The sequence below is a fragment of the Theropithecus gelada genome, chromosome 7a, assembly GCF_003255815.1.
Source record: "Theropithecus gelada isolate Dixy chromosome 7a, Tgel_1.0, whole genome shotgun sequence".
Taxonomy (NCBI): domain Eukaryota; kingdom Metazoa; phylum Chordata; class Mammalia; order Primates; family Cercopithecidae; genus Theropithecus; species Theropithecus gelada.
In genome coordinates, this window is record NC_037674.1 from 52,112,400 (window position 1) to 52,134,292 (window position 21,893).

The following is a 21,893-nucleotide window of genomic DNA, read 5'->3' on the forward strand; positions in this document are numbered from 1 at the left end:
CTTTTTTTTTTTTTGAGACGGAGTCTCGCTCTGTCGCCCAGGCTGGAGTGCAGTGGCCGGATCTCAGCTCACTGCAAGCTCCACCTCCCAGGTTCACACCATTCTCCCGCCTCAGCCTCCCGAGTAGCTGGGACTACAGGCGCCCGCCACTTCGCCCGGCTAGTTTTTTGTATTTTTTAGTGGAGACGGGGTTTCACCGTGTTAGCCAGGATGGTCTCGATCTCCTGACCTCGTGATCCACCCGTCACGGCCTCCCAAAGTGCTGGGATTACAGGCTTGAGCCACCGCGCCCGGCCGAGGGCTCTGATTTCTCTTTGTCTTCACCAACACTGGCTATTTTCCATTTTGTTGATAGCAGCCTTCCTAATGGGTGTGAGGTGGTTTGGTATGCTTTACATCCATGAAAATCCTGCGGGGTGAGGAAGAAGGAGCAGTCGCCTTGATGGGGGTCAGAACCTTACCTTGGCCGAGCTCCTTGACTTGCCTAGAAGCCCTTTGTCCTCCAGATAGCTGCTTAGCAGAGCCCAAATAGCAGAGCTGTCTGCTGCTCCTCTCTTCACCTCTGCACTCAGGCTGCTGAGGGCTCAGGGAGGAAAATCATATGACTGTGCAGACTGGGTGCCTCCCTGGACTCAAGGTCTCCAGCCACGACTTGATTCTCAGTTTTGCCTGGCAGTCCTCCTCTGTGGTCCTGCTTAGTCCCGAGGTGGCCAGTTCTGATCGCTTGTGTCTGCCTCAAGTTCCCTCTTTCTTGCCCTCAGCAGATGACCTCCTCTCCTAGTACCCTCAGAAGGTAGACACAGTCGTAGATGGGCTGCACTGCACCCCTGTCTCTTCCTTCCTCCCTTTTAGGGCCTGCCCCATTCCTTGAGCTCTGATTGCCTTCCCCTCCCACCTTCTCAGGCACCTGCTCCATCAGTTACCTCCTCACCCCATGTCATCACACTCCAGTCTCATGTCCTCCTCTGACTCCACCTCCCTGCTAGGTACCATTACCTCTCTTTTTCTTTGAAGTCAAACTTCTTGAAAGGCTGGAGACACTTGCCACCTCCCCTTCGCCCCTCCCATTCATGTCTCAATCTGCTGCAGTCCAGCTTCAGCCTCGTCCACACCACGGAAACTGTTCTTAAGGGCATCAGCCACTTCCTTGTTGCTACGATCCTTATCTCTGTCCAGCATTTGAAACTGTCAGGCACTCCCTCCCTCTCCAGCCTCCTTGTGGCCGCTGTTATAACCATGATCTCCTGATTTTCTTTTTTTATTTAATTTTTTAAATAGAGACAGGGTCTCACCATGTTGCCCAAGCTGGTCTTGAACTCTTGGGCTCAAGTGATCCTCCTGCCTCAACCTCCCGGAGTGCTCAGATTACAAGCGTGAGCCACCATGCCCAGCCCCTCTCCTGATTTTCCTCCCCCTCCTCTGGCTGTTCCTTCCAGGCCTTTAAAAAATTGTTTGAGGTTCCTCTGCTTGTTCTTTCAATGTTGGGTACTTTGTTTTCTGCCTTTGGCCGTTTTCACTCTACTAATTTTACACACTGGGTAATTTCATCCATTCCCATTACTTAAATTAATCTCCTTCAACTGGTAACATTCAAAGTTGTGTCTTTAGCCTAGATCTCTCTCTCTCTCTCTCTCTCTCTCTCTCTCTAACTCCCAACTTATATCCAGCTACTTCCTGAACATATTCACAGGGATCCCAAACGTATCTCAGAATCCTGGTGAGTGTCTGTGGAATGATCTATTCTTTTGCCTCTGAGTTGGCTGCATACTTGAGAGGAGAAATGTTCTTGTCTCACCCAAGTCATTGCTAAAAACTGCCTTTTCAGTGACAGCACTCAAATCCAGCCTGAGCAACAATGGCCTGCCTGTCCTGGCCATCTCAAACCCAGCAAGCCCCAGACTGCACTGTCTTTTCTCAATATGTATTTTCTATGACCCCTAACCAGCAGAACCTAGACCTCACCCACCCATCACTACCAAAATGAGCAATATGAATTTCAGCTCATTAACAAGCACCTAAGTCTCCTTCCTGCTGCAACAGGTACCAGTGGGTTCCAAAATGCCCCAAAGCTACATGAAGCCTGCTGTGGTCACCTCTAGTCACCTATAGTCAACCGTAGTTATCCTGGAGTCTGTGTTCCTCCTCCCTTGCTCTGGCTCCCTCCTGACCGTGTCCAGTGCCCATGAAGCTATTGCTGCCAATGGTGTCCCTTCTGGGAGTGCCAGTGCCAAGTGGAGGGGCTTCAGAAACCCAAAGCCCGTGCAGTGTGAGCTCCATGCAGAGTGAGGAAGGAAAGCTACCCCCATGACAAGCCTGTACCATGCTGTCAATGCGTGGCTTACCTGTACCATGTTGTCAATGCAGGACTTATGGCCCCAGCTCCAGTCCTATGTGCCTCTGGCCTTCACCACTCTACACCCAGGTCTCCAGTTCAACCCAAGAAGCTGGGCTGGCACATCATGCCTGCTGTATCATCTGCCTCTCCCCTGCTGCCTCTACCCCCACCCCCAGCCAGGTGCCTCCCTCCCTCAATAGTGATCACTCAAAAACCTTCATGCGTGTCCACAGAGGTGAACAGACACTCGGGAGAAGGGGAGAAGCGGAACAAGGGAGGTATCTGCACCCCAGCTGAGCTGCCCATAATGCCCTGTTACGTGGATAACCTGAGGGGCCAGCTTGATGTCTTCTCCCTCATGCCTCATACGCCATCATCTCTAAGTCTTATAAATTTCTACTGCCATAATAATATCTCTTCTCTACACTGTTCTCATGAAGAACTGGTAACTCCATCAGCCAGTTGTTTTGGACTGCATGTAACAGAAAACCCACCTCACACTCACTGGGCCAGGTACCATGGAGTCCAGGGCAAGGGTGGCTTTGAGATTGGTCCAGAGACTCACCAGTGCCAACAAGAACCAGATTCCTTTCATCTCTGCACTCTGCTGGCCGCAGTGTCGGCTTCATCCTTATGCTGTAAACTTCATCCCATGACGTCTGAGAGCCATGTGACCCCCAACGCGTGGAACCTGGACCTCACCAACCCATTACTACTAAAATGAGCCATATGTGTACTTCGGCTCATTTACAAGCACCCCAGGCCTGCTTCCTGCTGTGACAGGAACCAGCCATTTCCACTGGTTCCTTCCGAGAGGGCTGCCTGTGGTCATCAGGCCACATCTTTCCTCATTCATGTCTGGCAAGTGAAAGTGGCTGCCCATCACTCTCTTCTAGGAGCAACAAAGAACTTTCCCAGAAGCCTCCAGCAGCTCTCTCCTTCATGTGTCTTTGGCTAGAATTGGGTCGCGTGGCAAGGCACAGGGGAAAATCCATGAGCCAATCAGGCCTACCCCTGGAACTGTATCATTTCCCAAAGTACATTACTGTGACTCCAGTGGGAGGGGGTATGTGAACATTAGCAAGAGAATCATCCACAGCTTTTAAGGAAGTCAGTTCTCCTTTCATAGCCTTCAGTCTCGAATTAGCTCTTAATTTCATCCAGCCTCTCTAGACATTGTTTGGATTGGGAAAGCTCTGTCTTCTTAGTCTGTTTCTTCAATGACTTGGTCAGTTGATGCTTTCATTCCAATGCAGTTGGACCAGTGTCCATTGTCCTGGTGGACAGTGCTGGGGCTTTGTGTTTACACATAACCAGAGCCCCTGATTTCTTGTTCTCATTCTGTGATGTTCTCATTGGATGTCATCCCACTCAATGGTGGAAAAGTGAGGTACAGAAAAATGAGGCTCTCAGTGAGCCAATCATCTGTCTTTGGAAGAGTGACATTGAATTTGCAAGAATCATGGTGCAGAATGGAAGTTCTGTTTTCTCTTAACCAAGTACATTGAAGGTCTGGGCAGTTTTCAGGGTCTGGGTGAGACCAGAGGCAACAAAAGAGAAAAATCAGAGAGACCAGAGTCTCCACCCTAGAAAGGCCCACAGCCCCGTAGGAGAAATGGTGGTGCAAGGTGGGGGTCATCATCCCCACTTTATAAATGACACTCTGTGGTCACATAAAGATAAAGATGCTCCCCATCTTTTTAGTGAAAAGAGGGTGCAAAGATGGTCATGGGTGAGAAAGTGGGATAGTCTTTGTCAAAAATAAAAATAAAGTAAGAAATGAAAGATATTCAGTGTTTAGTAAGACAGTTATTTATATCTTAGGGTTCTAAAAAGCCCAGCCTGAGAGGTCAGGGCTGGACTCCTAGGCAGGGGAAGCTTGGAGGAAGTTTGGGTCTTGGGCAGACGTAAATGGATCTCATTACTTAGAGATGATGCCAACAGCACATTTCTGCCAGAACTTTACACTCAGAGGAAAAAAACATAATGGGGGCACAGGGATATTTTTTGAGATGTCAGGTTAGAAAAATAAGACAGACCCAATATAGCAAACATCTCTAAATAAGGACTGAAATAATTTTAGATATGCCAGCGAGCAAAGACTGGGGACAAAGAGAAGGGAGGGGTAGGGACCTACTAAGCCATAGCCCAAAATACCCTTCTCTCTTCCTGACTGTCTGGCTTGAGGGCCACAGCCTCCAGAAAGTCTTCTGTCCTCCAACCCCACCAGACTAGGTCCTCACCTCAGTGTACCCATAGCACCTTGCCTACCTCCATCACCACACCCAGGGGTGACACTGAGCTCTGCTCCTCTCTTTACAAATCTGTCTCCAGTATCGGGCCAGGGGTTTCCTCACGGTGGGGATCAGATCACTTGAGCCTGGAACAGGGGTGTTGACTGATCAAGAAATGACTTGAATGAATGAATCAGTGAGTGAATGGGTAGGGCTGCATGCAAATAAGCATTAGAAGAGAAGGGGAAGCCCAGTTCCATTTGGAGGGAGTTGGGAGCTGGTCCCTAGATCTCTATGGAGTTGGGAAGGAGCTGCAAGGGAGGCCCCAGGCTTCTTATGCCTCAGAAGTTACTGCTATGGTTGTTGGCTGGCTCACGTCTGAACGTACCTGCTAATTCCGTGCCTTCTCCACAAAGTCACCCTAGAGAAGGAAATCAGATTTGCCTCAGAACATGCCAACTTCACTTAGTAAAGTTTTAACATCCTGGTAGAGGAAGGAAAAGCCTTTGGGGGTTCAGGGTTATGAGGCAGATTGATCCCCGCCATGGCCATGCAGCTGCAGAGTCTGGAAGTTCGGCATCACATGATTTCGGATGGCTTTGCATCCTTTTTTTTCTCAGGGAGGAAAAGAAAGGAGCTTCAATAATCCACTTTCTTGATGCCAGTGAGATCTGTCTATAATAAACACCACCCCTTTCTCTGGCAAGCCAGCTGTCCCTGGACCCCAAATTGACCCTGTGACCCCTCACTCCCTTGATATTTTTAGTAGGCTCCAGCTTCCAGGAGAATTCTTGATGCCCCAACCACAGAATAAAAGTTTAATTTAGACGAAAACATTTTTCCTGATGAGCACTGGTTAGCTGTCTTTCCTGTAGTCCAGGAACCCCAAAGAAATTTCCTTGATTAATAAATCAATTAAGGCCGGTTGCAGTGGCTCATGCCTGTAATTCCAACACTTTGAGGCCTGCGGATCGCTTGAGGCCAGGAGTTGGAGACCAGCCTGGAGTGTGAGAACCCCTCTCTACAAAATTTTAAAATTAGCCAGGTGTGGTGGTGTGCGCCAGTAGTCCCAGCTACTCAGGATCACACCAGTGCACTCCGGCCTGGGCAACAGAGTGAGACCCTGTATTAAAAAATAAAAATAAAAAATAAAAAAAAAAAGGAAAAAAGGCAATACATTCAGATGTATTATTTCTCAGCAAAATATCCGCCCCTCCCCCCACCTGCTCGCAAGGAGCAGGGTGTACAGCGGCGGATGACCGCTAGATGGCGGCGGAGCGCCTCTGACCACCTGGGTCGGGGGCGAGTCGGGGACGTTTCCTGGAGAGAGGGGAGGAAAGTTGAAATGCGTGGCCACGTCCCGCAAGGAAAAGTTAGGTGAATTTGTGGTGCTGGGATGGAATGGGAGTCCCCAATCATCTGTGGAAGCACCTGAATACTGACTTTGGCCAACTAGAAGGAGGGAGATCTTGGCTGACCCAGGATTTGCCAAACCACAGCAAACCTGGAGAGAGCTGGTGGGTGGGGTGCCGATTTATTCCCTCATTCTCACCCGGTAGGAAGCTGACTGCCCCCAAGCAGCCCTGTCCTCCAAGCACAGCACAAGGAGATTCTCAGACTTGAGACCAGTTTCCAGAATTGAGGACCTCAGGATGGCGGAGACCTTATAGGCACTTCATCCAACAGCACCACACTGCCACCCCCAAGTCAACCTTGAACCCCTTGCCAAGGACTTGGGTGACTGCTTGAGCACAGCCCACCTACATGGCAGCCCTTCTGAGATGTGTGTTCAGTGTCCTTGGTCTCCCCAAGAAGGGGCAGCCAATCCATGGTGTGCATTGGCCACTGTGCCCTGAGGTGGGCAGGGGTGAGGTTGCCAAGTGTATGGCCGTTTCCGCCACCCCCTCACCCCCCACCCTGAACTCTTGCCACCACACCCTACTGTTTCCCAGGGTTGACATTTCTGAGGATGCAAGAAATCTGAGATTCTGGGACAAGCAAATGTCAGACTCTGGTGACCCCAGCTGCACACAACCCTCCTCCCTCTCTCCCCGCAAGGCAGCAGGGCTAACCTTTAGCTCTGATTGCAGAACTGAAGCTGCCTGTGTGGAAACTTCCATTTATTTAGCTCTCCCAGAGCGCTGGGAGAGTCACCTCTCACCTCCACCTTGAGAGTTCTGTTTTCGTGGTGTGTGTTTATGAGCCCGCGTCTCAGAGTCTGTGTGCTGCTGTGGCTTGCACCCTGGAATAGGGTACAGGGAACAAAGGGGAAGCTTAAGTGTTTTTCCTGTGTTTCTGGCTCTCCCTGGGTGAGAAAGAAGCCCCACTAACCCTTTCAGATGGTTTGTAAAAGGGTGCCCCGTAGGCATTGGGTTGATGGTTCTCACAGATTGAGATGATGCGTCTCTTTAGAGACATCATACACAGTGAGCCCATTTCTTTCCTGCCTTTTTCCTCCCCTTGTTTTGCCTTTTGAGTGTCCTAGAACTAGGAATGCATTGGATCATCAGAGTTCATGTATAAGGCTGTAGGCTCCGTAAGGATGAAGGCTCTGATCACCCTCATGGGCCCAGTACCCAATACAGTGCCTGGCATTTGGTGAGCATATGAGAACCATGCCTGGAATGGAATGAATGTGGAAACTTACTGTGTTTATTCATCCCCCTTCTAATGACTGTGTATCTAAAATCACCATAGTAGATCGTATGATAAACACTGTGTTATGGGCTTGACATATGTTTTCAATATTTTTAAATTTCACAACAACCCTGTCAAAGCAGATTATCTCCATTTAGGGGATTAGGAAACTAAGGCTCAACGATTCCAGTCAGAGTTCAGTCAATGGTGCGACTGTGATTTGGAGACAGTAGTTGCCAGCAACAGCCAAACAGATGGAAAAGTCTGGCTTTCCCCTCCATGAAAACAGAGAAAAAGGACTTGCCTTTTATAGCAACTAGATGAGTTAACATTTGTAAAGTGCTCACAACAGCTCCTGGTGCACAATATGTATCTTAACTGTTTGTTTAATCAATAAGTCCATGTCAATGACAGAAGTTACATTTCCGCCTCATGGCTTTCTCCAATATTTTAATCATCTGGAATAAATATAGTAAAGTGGGACCCAGGAGTTTTGCTGACCATCAAAACCATTGGCAAAGTCAGCTGTGACACCCAGGGCACAGGTGTTCAGCATGCTAGAACCGGCGCGAGTGGAGCTAGGTGGGGCCTCAAATCACCTAATGCTGGGGCTTTAACCTGGAGCCTGGGTATCCTTAGATGATCCATCGGTGAGATTCAAGGAGTTCATGCACTCCCTGGAATCTTATGCACAGTGCTGTGGTTTTGTGCATTTTGGGGGTGTAGGGGCATAGCTTGTATCCACTGCTGGAGAGCTCTGCAGTCCAGAAAGCTTCTGAGCCCTTGGTCTAGCAGTGACTTTCTGAAGGCAGAGTGACAGCAGCTGGGGAAGCCCAGGGCCCCAGGCTTCAATCCGGCTCCTCCTGCCAGGCAGCTTCCAGTCTCATTTTGATCACCTCCCTCAGCCCCTTCCTTGAGAACTTGAAGGATGAAAATCTCAAAGTAGAGCCGACAGGATTAGCTAGTTTTGCTGCCTTCAGGGAGATGGGCTGATGCTGTGACTCTCCACTGCCTGTGAGCCCCTTTTAGGACACCTTGAGGGTATCCACGGTCCCCCTGCTCTGGCCACTCCCCAGCTTGCACCTCAGGAGACTCAGTGCAGTCACTCCCCTCCCCGCCACAGCCAGCCTGGCAGCCACTGCAGACCAATTGCATAGTGGATTGTGGTGTGGGAGAGGCCAGTCCCCACAGGAGCAAGCTCAGCCCTCCCCATCCTAGCGCCACACGGATCTACTTCCCCTTCCAGATTGGGGCTGCTTCAGTGCCAGGCTTGGGAACGCTGCCTGACGGAGCAGTGGCTTGAGCCAGCTCCTTCCAGGTCACCCCTGTGGCTTTATCGCATATGAAGCCTCCGCTGGAAGTTTGTCATTTCACTTTCATATTCTAGATTTTTTGAAATTTTTATGCAAACACCTAAGACTATGAAGCAGAAGCAACAAAGGTACTCAGCCTCCCCTCCCACCCCAGGATTTCTCTGAGGCCTCAAGAGTGACTATGGTAGAATACTTGCCCATCTGCCAGGACATACCATCTGCTTGTTGATATTTGCAGACTCTGGCAGCCCAAGCCGGGCCCCTGGAGCTGTCCCCTCACTACAGCAGCACCAAGACAGGAAATTGGGAAACGCCTGCCCTCTCGTGGCAATTCTGGGGATAACACCACCCTGAGAACCAGCCCTGGGGCCTTCACGGGCTGATGCTGAAGACAGAAGGAAAGCACCTTCTGTAATTAAGCATTCAACGCTGATTTCCCCTTTGGCCCACTAAGCCCCTTGAGTCATTACTGAACCACTCAGGAATCTTTTGAAACTGGTCACATTCTATTTTGCTGCTAAAACACAGTCTTCTAGGAATGTCCGAGTCATCTGAATTTCAGATGAAATTTTACTAGCAGCTTGAGATTTTCAAATACTGGTCAACCAAAAGCCTGCAGCTTCAGCCCAGCCTCCCAGCCCCCCACCCACCCTCGAGGGCTCTGTTCTGGAGTCCTGGGGTCTGTGGTCTTGCAGTCTAGTGCAGCCCTGCCCTCTGTTTCTGCTCTTCCCGAAGAAGCCCAGAACCTGTCTGGACTCTCTTCCCCCACCCCACACACACACAGCCTGCCTGCACCATTTCCTTGATGCCCCAGGGCTGCTCCACCGTGGCTTGCCTTCTTTTGTCTCATCTCTTCTGCTCCCAAACTCCCTTTGCCATGCCCCCTTTACCTTCTGAGATACCTGTTACCTCTTATTAGGCCGCCAGAAGCATTTGTTCTCACCCAAAGCACCTGGGATCTCATTGAAATGCAGACTGAAATTCAGCTAGCACCGGGAAGGGCTGAGACGCCGCATTCCTAACAAGTGCCAGGTGATGCTGATGCTGCTGCTCTGTAGATGCCACTGAGTATCGACGACCCGGAACAGCCGTTTTCCATCCACCTTGATTGCACACTGGAGTCATCTGAGGAGGCCTGGGTCCTCACACAGGTTGTGGTTCAGGAGGTCTGGTGTGCAGCCTGGGCATTGGAGTTCTTAAGGGCTCTCTTGGATGCTCTAGTGTGCAGCTTGGGTTGAGATCCACTGACCTGGAGGCACATCCCACCCCCAGTCTCCATGGCTCCCTGTCTCCCTGCTCCAACGCAGCCAGGCCTCACCAGACACTGTATCCCCTGGATACCATCATTTCCTTGACAGTGGTCTTCTGTCCTTCCACTCTGTCGAGTCCACCCCCATGTGCCTTGCCCTCGGCCACCGAGAGGAGGGGGTGCACAGAGCAGGATGCAAGTGACACCCCCAACAAAGAGGCCTGCACGAACTCACTCCCAGACTGGCATGGTGGAGGGGCGGGTCGCTGAGGGCAGAGTGTGGGCAGGGGACAACTGAGCTGGCATGAGAATAAAAGGACAGGACCAGAGCAGCGTGGCACAGGCACGATTGTGCGGCTGCCTCAGGGTTCTTGGGTGCTGTGTGTTGGCTGTGCCAAGGGCTGTGGCTGCACCAGCAGCATCTGTCCTAGATGGTGGTGGGTGGTGAGTTACACCCACTGCCGAAGGGGGAAGCCCTATCCTCCTCCGGGCCCAGCTCCTGGCTCCCATCATCCTGGTGTTTCTCATGCTGGAGTTACTTCGGGGCTGAATAGAATTTTACCAGAAACAGTCGCTATGTAGTGTACATTTCAACCATGTACACTAACTTGCTCTCCCCTCACCCCCATTAGCTTTCTCCCATGTCACTTTCTCACTGAGGCCTGCTCTGACCACCATATTTAAAATGTCAACTCATCCTTTACCCGTCCTAATCCCTCCACCAGCTCTGTGTGTCTTCCTTATGGTACCGTCGCCTTGTAGCACACCATAACCTGTTGTATTTATTGCCTGACACTCTCTCCCACTAGAGCGTAACCTGCCCAAGAGCAGGGATTTTCGCCTCTCTTGATCACACTGCCTACCTTAGCTCATGGTGGGGGCAGCGTTCATTTGACTTCAAGGCCGTCCTCTCCTGCCTGGCATTTGAATCCTACCATCTGCCCGGTCCTCTACCTGACTTTTCCCTGAGGCTGAGGAGTGTGCTCTGGTGGCAGGGCCAGGCCAACTATGGGCTGACTTCAGACCACAGGTAACTCTAGACGCCCATCTCCTGCAGCTTCTCGCTAACTACCTGATGTGATTAGTAAGTTTCTCTAACAAAAAAAAATGAAAAAGAAAAAATGACATTTAAACAGCAATATAAATTGGCTTTTCCTCCCTTGGAAGCAGGTCATGATCTGAGTCTCCTGTCAATAGGGAACTGAATATACATGGAACTAGTGCTCCTGCATACAATGCTTCGTTTCATTCCCTACTCCCTTCGGGACCCTCCTCTGGGGTAGAAGGAGCAGTGTCTTAGGGATGTCCAAGGCACGAAGGTGAACAAATGCCTGGTGGCTTCTGCGGAATGTGAAGATGAGGCTTCCTGCTGGCCAGCCCAGGCAGATGGCCCTGGCAGCTGCCCTTTTTATTCATAACCGCCTGAAGGTGCTTGGCTCAGATTTCAAATGACAATGACATGGCATCAGTTTTAGGGGCCACAGACACAGGAATGGGCATTGGGGAGAATGTGGAATTGGAACCGGGTGTCCTTGGGCCCTAGAAAAGACCATGCTAGAGCCGTCAGGGAGGAGTGAGCAGGCAGAGGGCAGGGGAACTGGCTTCCGGAGGCGCTGAGGTGGCTGGAGGCTGAGCGTGAACTTGGTGCGAGAGGTGTGAAGGATGAAAATGGGGCTGGCGGAAGGGGAGACAGGAATGTCACATCCTGGGAAAAGAAGCGGGGGGAGTAGGTGATGCCGGAAGGATGAATCAGGAGGTGAGGAGGGTGGCCAAGTGATGATAGCCAAGGATATCTTAAAATGCAAAGGCTTGTTAATGGACGGGAGCACCGTGCCACTGGCACTGCTGCGGGCAGCAGCTTTAGGCTTCTGTGAACCTCCAGCCCAGCAGGGCCAAAGCTGTCATCCGAGCACCTGGCTTCCCTGGCCAGGTCCTTCCCTTCTGCCCCTCCGGACAGATGGCCTTCCCATGCGCTTTTCCCCAGCTTATCCTGGCTTTCTGCCTGCATCCCAGGGTTCCCATGCTTCTCTGATCAAATCACAGTCGCCCTCACCAGGCCCCCTCTGGACCCCTCGGCTCTTGAGTTTAGGGCTGCCAGCTTTAGCAAATAAGAATACAGGATTCGCAGTTAAATTGGGATTTCAGATAGGCAACAGATCATTTTTTAGTATGAGTCTATCATACGCAATGTTTAGGGTACACTAGAAAATTGCTCACTGTTTATGTGAAGTTGGGATGTTTAACTGGACATCCTGCGCTTGATCTGGCAACCCGCCCGAGCTCCTCCCAGTTTCAGTCTGGGGTTTCCTCTGCAGCCCGTTGCGTGAAGATTGGCCCCTTGTGCCAGCATGAAAGCAGAAAGAAGCGGTTTGCAGTGGACTTTGAAATCCACCTGCAGTGGGCAACGAGGGTGTTCATCGATGGCCTTCACCATCTGGCCCCCACAGACCATTCTCCTGTTTTCTGCTTGTCCCTCTCTTTTGACCTGGCTGGTTTCCTCATCTCTTGCCCCATACTCTTGGACCTGCAGGGCTCACGTCTACCCCCACAGCCCCATCCAAAATGGCCTCTTCCTCTTCCTCCTTTGCCTGTTGATGTCCTCCTACCTGTCTTTCTGGAAGCAGCTCCCTGAGTTTGGGGACTGAACACCAGTCTTTGCATTCCCCACAGAGCTGAGGATGGGGGCCTATCATTCCCAGAGGTGTTAGAAAATATTCAGAATGACGTGAATAAGCCCAGTGCCCCACCAGGTTTCTTGAAGAGCTGTGAGCTTTGTCTGTCCTTCCAATGGCGGGGGACTCCTTCAGGCTTTCCCTGGATGGAGTGTGAGGACGAAATCTCCTTGAAGCATTCACGTTATTCCTTCCGAGAGAAGGGGGCACCTCAGGGCAGAGCCCCCTTCACAACCCCGTGTTCAGGCCATCACATATTTTATCATTGTCGTCGCCATCATCACCAAAATCCATTTCAGCTGCGTTGTCTTTACAGGGCCGATCAGTTCCCTCATTTAACTTTAGTGACCTGTGAGTTCAGGAGCGTTATCCCTGTTTACACATGGGGAGGCGGAGGCGGAGGCCACAGTGGTGAGGAGCCTTCACGCGGGGCCCCAGGGTGGCCGAAGGCAGAGCCAGAAGCGTGGCCTCCCGGGCTGGTGCTGTGGCTGCCACTTCAGGATGCCTAGTTCTTCCTCAGCAAGGGAGGCAGGCAGGTCCTGTTTGTACCTAAACTACCAAAGCGGTACAGTTTGAGCTCAGCTCCCCCATCCCTGTATTCCCCAGACCCCTCAGAGGTGCCTTTCCTGTGCTCCTGAGAGAAGGGTGTCCAGTGCCCTGCGGAGCCCATCCAGCTCAGATTCTGTGACCCCTCCCACCTCCAGACCTGCTCAGGAAAGCGTCTGTCCTCAGCAGCCTCACCTCTGCTGTGATGCCCAGAATCATATAGTCAAGGGTTTCCCTGAAAGTCCGTGGAACTCTAGTCTCGCCAGATTCTCACTCTGTGATAAAGGGTGTCACCATCCAGCAAGTCTGGAAAGCCCTGATTCTGCAGTCTCTTTGGGACCATGATGATGCATAAGAGCATATTGAAGGCCCTAAAACACCCCACAGAGAAAAATAGCCATTTAACTTCATTGGACCCAAATTTCCCAAAACATACCCAATCATGGAAACTTTTGCATCAAATAACAACTATGAACATTTTGTGGAACTAGTGTTCCACGCAGCCTACTTTGAAAAACAGCGATCTAGTTCAAATCTTCCTTTTTATAGCTGAAAAATGGAAAATCCATTCAGTGATTCATCGAGCATTTATTAAAGGCAAATTGAGATGCTCCCAAATGCCAGATCCCATGTCACCGCATTCTGAGCTGCACAGAAGTGCAGTAATAACACATTGTTTCCACGCTGCACTTGCCGCTTAGGCCGACTGTCCACTAACCCACCAGATGTTGGTCTCATACCCTTTTCAACTCTGAGAAGACTGAAGCACAGAGATACATGAGCTGCAGGTTTGCATATAAGCCCAGCTGTGAGCAGTAGCTCATGCCTGTAATCCCAGCACTTTGGAAGGCCGACGCGGGTGGATCACCTGAAGTCAGGAGTTCGAGACCAGCCTGGCCAACATGATGAAATCCCATCTCTACAAAAATACAAAAATTAGCTGGGCGTGGTGACATGCACCTGTAGCCCCAGCTACTTGGGAGCATGAGGCAGGAGAATTGCTTGAACCTGGGAGACAGAGGTTGCAGTGAGCTGAGGTTATACCACTGCACTCCAGCCTGGGCAACAGAGTAAGACTTTGTCTCAGAAAAAAAAAAAAAAAGAAAGAAAGAAAAAAAAAAAAAAAAAAAAAAAATGGCCAGCTCCATTTCTCTTCTTTTTTTTTTTTTTTTTTTTTGAGACGGAGTCTTGCTCTGTCACCCAGGCTGGAGTGCAGTGGCCGGATCTCAGCTCACTGCAAGCTCCGCCTCCCGGGTTCACGCCATTCTCCTGGCTCAGCCTCCGGAGTAGCTGGGACTACAGGCGCCCGCCACCTCGCCCGGCTAGTTTTTTGTATTTTTTAGTGGAGACGGGGTTTCACCGTGTTAGCCAGGATGGTCTCGATCTCCTGACCTCGTGATCCGCCCGTCTCGGCCTCCCAAAGTGCTGGGATTACAGGCTTGAGCCACCGCGCCCGGCCAGCTCCATTTCTTAATGAGACATTTTCACCCTTTATGATGCTCCCCAGCCTCTTGAATAAGGTTGTGTTTCGCCATGAAGCCTAGAGCCAGGGAGAGAGCCCAGGAGGAGTGACGCTGGTGGGTTTGAGAGCAGGGCTTTGACTGGGGCCCACCCTCTTGTCCCCTCCCATTCTTAGCCTCTCTTCTCCCCACTTTTGTCCCCGCAGGTCTAACTGGCTGAAGCCGTGCTGTGGGAAGAGAGCAGCCGTGTGGCAGGTATTTTTGCTCAGTGCAAGTCTCAACAGTTTCCTGGTAGCCTGTGTAATATTGGTGGTGATTCTCCTGACTCTGGAACTTCTAATAGATATAAAGCTTCTCCAGTGTGAGTAGCAAGAGAGATACATATGCCAATACATATGATGTCAATATTCAATGTGCATCTGCATTCATCAGGGGTCCCCAACCTGCAGGCCGTGATCTGCCCCCGCCGATGCTGCTGCCCAGCCTCAGGCCCCAGGGCTCATGGGGATGGCCACTGGGGAGGAAATACATCTGGCAGCTTCTCTCTCTGTCACCCCCAGCCTCAGTTTGCCCCTCTCTGCCCAATGTGGCCTCTGCAGTCCTCTCCCCAGCATTCCATGATCAGAAACTGATGAGATGAAAAACGTTGGGGACCCCTGTATGCATTTTTTTAATTGCTCCCATTTGGGATTTTCCAGGTTGGAATTTTCTGTAGTCTAAAGAGAGTTCCCATTTACGGAGGCATCTCAGCTTGTAGTAACTACTTACGACAGCGACCACAATGATAAGATTCCTGGTATTTTTATCCAGCTGTGAGTTGGCAGTGTGATTTATATGTATGGTGATAGTTTTTAAAGAATTTTCCGCACATTTGACACTACAGTAACCCTGTGAGATGGGCGAGATGGATATGATCCCATATTATAGACGAGGCAAATTAAGATTTGGAGAAGTGAGATACTTGCCCTAAGTAAGAGGTATTGGGGCTGGGACTTCAAGGCACCAGGTCATTTAACTGCTTGGCCAGTTCTCTTCCTCTTGGTATTTGTCCTAGTTTCACGTTAAACCTTGTCTTCCACCTCTTCTGTCCTGGATGTCCCATAGTGACATCGCTGTCTGAGTGGAGGATCCACCGCTTACCCCCACCAGGCCTACCCCGTGCTGTTTGTCGCACCAGAGGGGCAGGGGCAGGTATCTTGCCTCTTGACTTTGGATAACTTAGTGGTTTCTGGTGCAGTTCCTGGTTCCCTGTATTGCCCTGACTCAAAAGGTAGATCCTTCAAATGCAAATTTAAAACGAGGCACAGGCCAGGTGTGGTGGCACATGCCTGTAATCTCATTTGGGGAGGCCAAGGTGGGAGGATCGCTTGAGCCCTGGAGTTTGGGACCAGCCTGGGGAACATGGCGAGACCCTGTCTCTACAAAAAATGTAAAAATTAGCCTGGCATGGTGTCACACGCCTGTAGTCCCAGCTCCTCGGGAGGCAGAAGTGGGAAGATCGTTTGAGCCTGGGAGGTCGAGGCTGCAGTGAGCCATGATCACGCCAGTGCACTCCAGCCTGGGTGACAGAGTGAGACCCCATCTCAAATAAATAAATTAAATAAATACATAAATAAATAATAATAATAAAAGGTACAATTATCAGCCCCAAAGAGACTTCTTTTCCTTCCACTGGCAAAATCCAGGACTGTAGATCCAGTCACCCCCAAACCCATTCAGATGTCTTGGGCTTCCTTTCTCAAATGCCCTCAACTCCTTTATGGGATCCTGTGAACTCAGGGTCTGTCCAAGCTCCCTCCAAGTCACATGAGCCTTCTCTGCTCTCTGCGAGAGGATGAATGGTGAACACAGAATTGCTTTTGTCTGATAAGCCTAGTTGGGTTTTATGCAGCTGGTGGCCCCTTGGTTCCAATTAAAGGATCTTCCAGCATAAAGTGACCCGTACTGGTTTTACACTCAGCCTGTCTTCAATTAAACCATGTTGTGTACTTTCCCTCCCACTCACCCGTACTGTCTGCTTTTTATGAGACCTGCCCATAACGGAGCCTTTCTTTCCCCGTGGCGGATTGTCCTCGGGGCCCTCGGCTGCTCGGGCTACGACAAGGTATTGAGGAGAACTGAGAACCCAGCCGACACTGGAATTTTGCTTAAAATTAAGTATCCAGGAGATTGATTTTGGTGGGAGATCCAATAGCAGCTCATAAAAGGCATCTTAAATTCCATAAAACGCACAATCAGAGATTTATTGCTCTTCTAAAGCAAACCGTAAAAAAAGGCACAGGAATTCATTTGAGAAATAATGGGGAGAGATTTTATGTTTTCAGAATCATCTGGAGGTCTTCTTGGAGTCACATGGGCCTCAGCCTCTTTGTTCCCACTGGTATTCATGTGGCCTGACTCCAGGCTCATCTTCTAAGGGTCGCCTTGGCCCAAAGCCAGGGGGCCTCAGAGTCTCCCACCTGGAACCTGGTTTTGCAGCTGTCTTCCCCTGGCTATGCTTTGTGACCTGACTTCTCCCCACCCCCAGGGTCTGCAGATCCCAGAGCTTCGGGAGAGGTTGTGGGTTCCTCTGTTTCAGTCTGGCCCTCCCCGCTGAAGGCACTGGGCACTTTCCCTTGGCCCTGGGGGGTTTCTGAGCAATGTGCCAAGCAGGCCTGGCTGCAGCTCACAAAGGAGGCAGAGCAGGCATGTTCTCAGCAGCATTCCTGCCCCTCGCCCCATCTCAGCTCTTCCCCAGTATCCCACCAGTATTTCTTTTAGGCCTCTGGGGAGCCCTCTACCCTCTGGGGCAATCCCTCCCACCCAGTCTCCATCAGAGCTCACCTGACCCTTGTCCTAGGCCCCAGCATCCTGCTTTTGGCCTTGCTGGCTAAAAACCATGCCATGCCAGGGTTTGAAGGCTGGCCGTGGCTTCACGTATTTTAAAAGGGCTTTCCAAAGAAAATGGCTTAACTCTGAGGAGTGGCTGGTGAAAGGTGGGGTGGGAACCCTCAGGGGCCAATGGCTCCTCTCACTCCCACTCCAGAACCTGGGGGCAAGCAGGGCAACGTAGAAGTTTAGCAGACCCCATCCCACTGGCTCTGCTAATCTAGGGAGGGAGGCAGACACCTGTGCCCCAAACCTGGCTCCCCTGCCAGTCCTTACTGCAGCCTTCTCTCCAAAACACCCTGGCCGACACCACCGTCTCTGCCACTCGGTTTCCAGAACAAAAAGTCACAGTAAGCTCATTTAGAGTCCCCTGACTGTGCACAGCACTTTGGGGGTGAACTGTGGGCTGGATGTCTAAAAGCCCACCCAGCCTCGACTGAAGCTGCCTACACAGCCCAAAAGCCGTGAATGTCTTCCTGAGCCCCTTCTGGAGGGTTTCTTTCCTACAGTCTGGCTACAGCCGAAAGCCCACCAAAGACCAAGCAGGAGCTCAGAGAGGCGGCCCGTGGGGGAGAAGGAAGCAGCCCCTTGGGTTGGAGGCAAGAAGAAGAGCATCGTTGTCTCACAAATCTCCTACCGCCTTCACTGCAGACGCCAGCTAAAGCTGCCTTTGCTCTCTGACCCAATTTCCACCAGATGTAAATGTTCACGCAGGCGGGCCCTGGGGTCCCAGAGGTCTGGATGGATGCTGCGAAGCCCCCATAGCAACGCACCTAATTCCTTGCTCCTCAAATTTGGTCCTTATCCTGTCCATTGCAGTTTCCAGCGCGTTCCAGTTTGCTGGCGTGATTCACTGGATCAGCCTGGTCATTCTGTCCGTGTTCTTCTCAGAGGTATGTAGAGACTGTGGCCTTGTCACCTCCTTTGTTGGGTGACTCCTGTCCTGGGAAAACCAACGTCTACTTCTTGAAATGGTTTCTAGCATCAGGTCCCCCGCTAGCCTTTGAGGCTGCTGGGAGGGAGATACAATACAGATAGCTGAGCTCTGTGGGGGGAGATGGTACAGGGAGCCCGACCCAGCCAGGGGGGTTTGGCGCAAGCAAAACCCTGGGAGGAACCCCAGCGGATGAGCAGGTGTTCTCCTGGTGAGGGGGTGCCGATGACGCTGGTGAACGTGAGACTGAGTGTGGAATCGAGGGGCAGCCAGTGTTGGATGCGGCCAGTAAGGAGGAGGTGGGAGGTGAGGCTGAAGCCGAGTGCCCACACAGGGAAGCTCTTGGGACGCTGTGGCTGTGGTCTTGGGCCCACAGTTGGCCGGACCCTTGGGGCCGAAGCACGCAGGGGGTGGGGGAACCGGGTCACAGGGCCAGGCAGTGGACCCGACCTGGTCCTGCAGGGGCCCGGGTCTGATGGGGCCGAGAGATATGCCTCTCAGTGTGAGTGCGAGGCTGTGTTTCCGCGATGGGGGCTCAGGGAGCATGGACCCCCGTCAGCATTGCTGGAGTCGGCTAGTAGAGACCAAGTGCGAATCTCTGTGGTGAGAGGAGGGGAAAGTTTACGGAGATCCGCGGGCCCCTGGGCTTGGTGCAGAAGCTGACGTGCCTGGGCAGCACATTCCTCTGTTTTTGCATGGGGGTGAGTGACACTTCCTTTGAGCAGTTCCCAGGCTGTCCCAGTGAGACTCTGGCCTGCATCTGGGTGTGGGAGGAATTGGCTTGGGCTTGCTGCAGGCAGGGCTTTATCCTGCCCTGTGCGCACTGGAGGTTCACTGAAGGACAGGAGAGTTTCATGTAGAAAACTGGTTTTTCCTAACAGAGCCTAGGACTGGCCCAAGTCAGCAGGCCACTGTGTCACTCCACCCTCCAGCATCCCATCCTTGCTATGGGTACATATTAGCCCATGCAGAGTCCCGTGGGCCTTTCAGCATGGCTCAGCAAACCCTTGGGGAAAGGCAGGAACGAGTGAGGCACAGCGCCTTCTGGGAACACACGCACAGCTCACACCAACGGGAGCTGCTCTACCTGAGGCACGGGGGCTCTGGGACCCCAAGACCGGGGGCCTTGAAGGGAGGAAGGATGCTGTGAGAGAGGGTGGCATGGGCAGAGGCACTGAGGTAGGTAACCTTGGGAGTCAGGAGTCCCAGCATCCTCTTATGGGTCCCCTCTGGTCTACCTAATGGCTCTGCACTCTCTGTCTCTCTCTCCCCCCACCACCCTCCCTAAAAATCAGGAGGGAGCTGGGCTTTGGGTCTTGAGTCTAGAATCCTGACTCCGGGTGTGGGGTGTGGTGGGCTGGGCAGCAGGCATTCCAAGCATGGAACATTCCCTTTCCCGGTCCTTGCCTCCTGCAGCCCATGGAGCTGGCCGGTGAGCCTGGGCCTGAGGCTCAGATGGAGGGGGCAGATCCCAGCACTGCCCTCCCAGGACGGGTCCTAACTGCCTCCCTGAGACCATTGTCCTGGAGGTACCTCTGCCTGCCCCCAGAGCAGAGTGCCTGCTCCCCCGCTTACAGCCCCTACGTGGGTCCGGCCCTCCCTGGCCCCTTGTCTCTGCCTGGCCAGGATTCCCTCCCGCAAACACATGGGCCATGGCCAGATGTCTCCTTGATGCAAACCTTGGAAAATGTGCCATGTGTCTGTAACTGCCAACAAAAATGTTTAATCAGTTGCTGCGGTTCTTCCCCTCTATCCCTCTGCTTTGGTTTTATTGGCTTTTGCAGAATTTATTGCCCAGCATTAATTTGGCATTCCCTTCCTGTGACTGCCGGAGACGAGCCACCTGAAACAGACAAACCCCTGTGCACAGGAATCGCAGCCTCAGAGTCCCCCACAGGCACCCCCAAACCAGGGAAGGGGCTGGGTCCTCCCACAGCTGAGCGGGGAGAGCAGGGTCTGTAGGAGGCTGGGGAGGAAGGGCTGGCTCTGTTACCTTGACCTTGTCAAAGATGGTGAGGGGGTGGAGTCAGGCGACAGGTAGCAGGGTCCGGCCCTGCCAGTGCCCTCTGCCCAGCATGAATGGAGGGCCGGTGCATGGGGATCGAGTGACGAATGAATGAGGTACAGAACCTGCGGGAATATACACACAGCTCACACCACACTAGCAAGCGCAAATTTCCGTGGTCTTGCTGCGTGCCCACAAGAACCGTGTCAGAACCTTGTTACTGGAAGGGTCTCATGGAGGTCCCCTGCCCCCAGACAGTTTGGAAACATGCGAGCATGTCTGTGCCCCTCACAGTGACTGGGACGCCTAGTAGGAAGGGCCAGGATGGTGGGTCAGCCTGCGTGTTTGCTCACCATACCAGTGGTGTCCTTTCAAAATACTGCACAGACAAGGAGAGCAGCCTAGGGTTACGCAGCCAGTTAAGAACAAAACTGGACCCAGGGCTCTGGGCTCCTAAGCTGGTCTCTTGCCCCTGACTGCATCCTTCGGAGGCCCTGAAGCTGGCAGGGTGGGAAGGGACCAGGGGTCTCTGGGAAGAACCTGAGAAAGAAAGTCTGACCGAGCGATCACTCAGACCACAGACCCAGGATGACTGGCACCCCCTCCTCAGCTGGGAGAAATGAGTGCCACCCCTTCAGGTCTGCCAGTTCTTTCCTGGTTAATACCCAGGGATGTGGCTGTGGGCCGAGGGTGGGGTGGCACTCTAAGCCTCCTTGGCCTTAGGGAGTGGACATTACTCCACAGGAAATTCCAAGAAGGTCACCCCGCCGGGGCTCCTGCTGTCCTGGGCAGTTCTCCACCCCGCCTCGCAGCTGAGCCTTAGGGCAGTCCTGGAAGGTGGGTAGGACATTTTATGAGTTGTGAAACTGAGGCCTGGAGAGGTGTGGAAACCTGCCCAGGGCCTGCAGGAATGGCAGGTGGGCCCAGGCGCACGCCTCTGGGTGGATGAGTGGGCCTCTGCCCTGGCCTCTGCCCACCCCAGAGCTCTGCAGGCCGCTCTGGGAAGACGGGCTACTGTGCTCTGTGCTGGCCCCAGGTCACAGAGCTAGGCCCAGAGAAGGGGAAGGTGAGGCTGGTTTGGGCTCCGTTTGAGGACGTCTGTTCAAATGGGCCAAGCTGTTTGACAGTGAGATAGATGCTGTCAAAGCGGTGAGAGTGCCCCTCATCAGGCAGGCTGTGCAGGGGTCCCTGCAGGGGTCCAAGGTGAGAGTGGATGCCCGTGAGACTCCCTGGGACCCAGTCTTCCAGGTCACGCAGGGTCACTGCACTTCACGTGGCCCTTCAGCACCAAGAATATACAGAGCCTTGCAATCCAGATGGAGAATTGTGCAAATGTTCTTCCAAAGCACAGCCCTGCCCTTGGCTGAGGCCAGGCCCAGCTGGCCACTTGGAACTGGGAAGACTGCTGCTCCTCCCCTGAGACTGCAGGAGTCCTTGGGGCCTCCTGGCCAATGCCAGGCCACCCTGCAGCAGGACCCAGTGTGGGCTGTGGGGTGTTGGCCCCATCCCTGGGGTCTGGAAAGGCCCAGGCAGCCCCAGCTCTTTCCCTGGGAGAAGAGAAAGTGGAGCCACAGCTGGCCTTCTAGACAGGAGCCTCAGGCAGTGGTGGCAGCAGCTACTGACTCTCCTCTCCCTCTCTT

At 52.4% G+C, this 21,893-nt stretch overlaps 1 protein-coding gene across 1 annotated transcript in view; it reads left to right on the forward strand.

The window, feature by feature from the left end:
* The window catches only part of TMEM266 (transmembrane protein 266), a 146,984-nt gene that overhangs the window by 84,365 nt on the left and 40,726 nt on the right, over positions 1-21,893 (forward strand). Inside the window, exons 4-5 of the mRNA XM_025389888.1 lie at positions 14,653-14,807; positions 18,134-18,207. Coding sequence (XP_025245673.1) covers positions 14,653-14,807; positions 18,134-18,207 — 229 coding nt within the window. The remainder of the gene's footprint in view (positions 1-14,652; positions 14,808-18,133; positions 18,208-21,893) is intronic.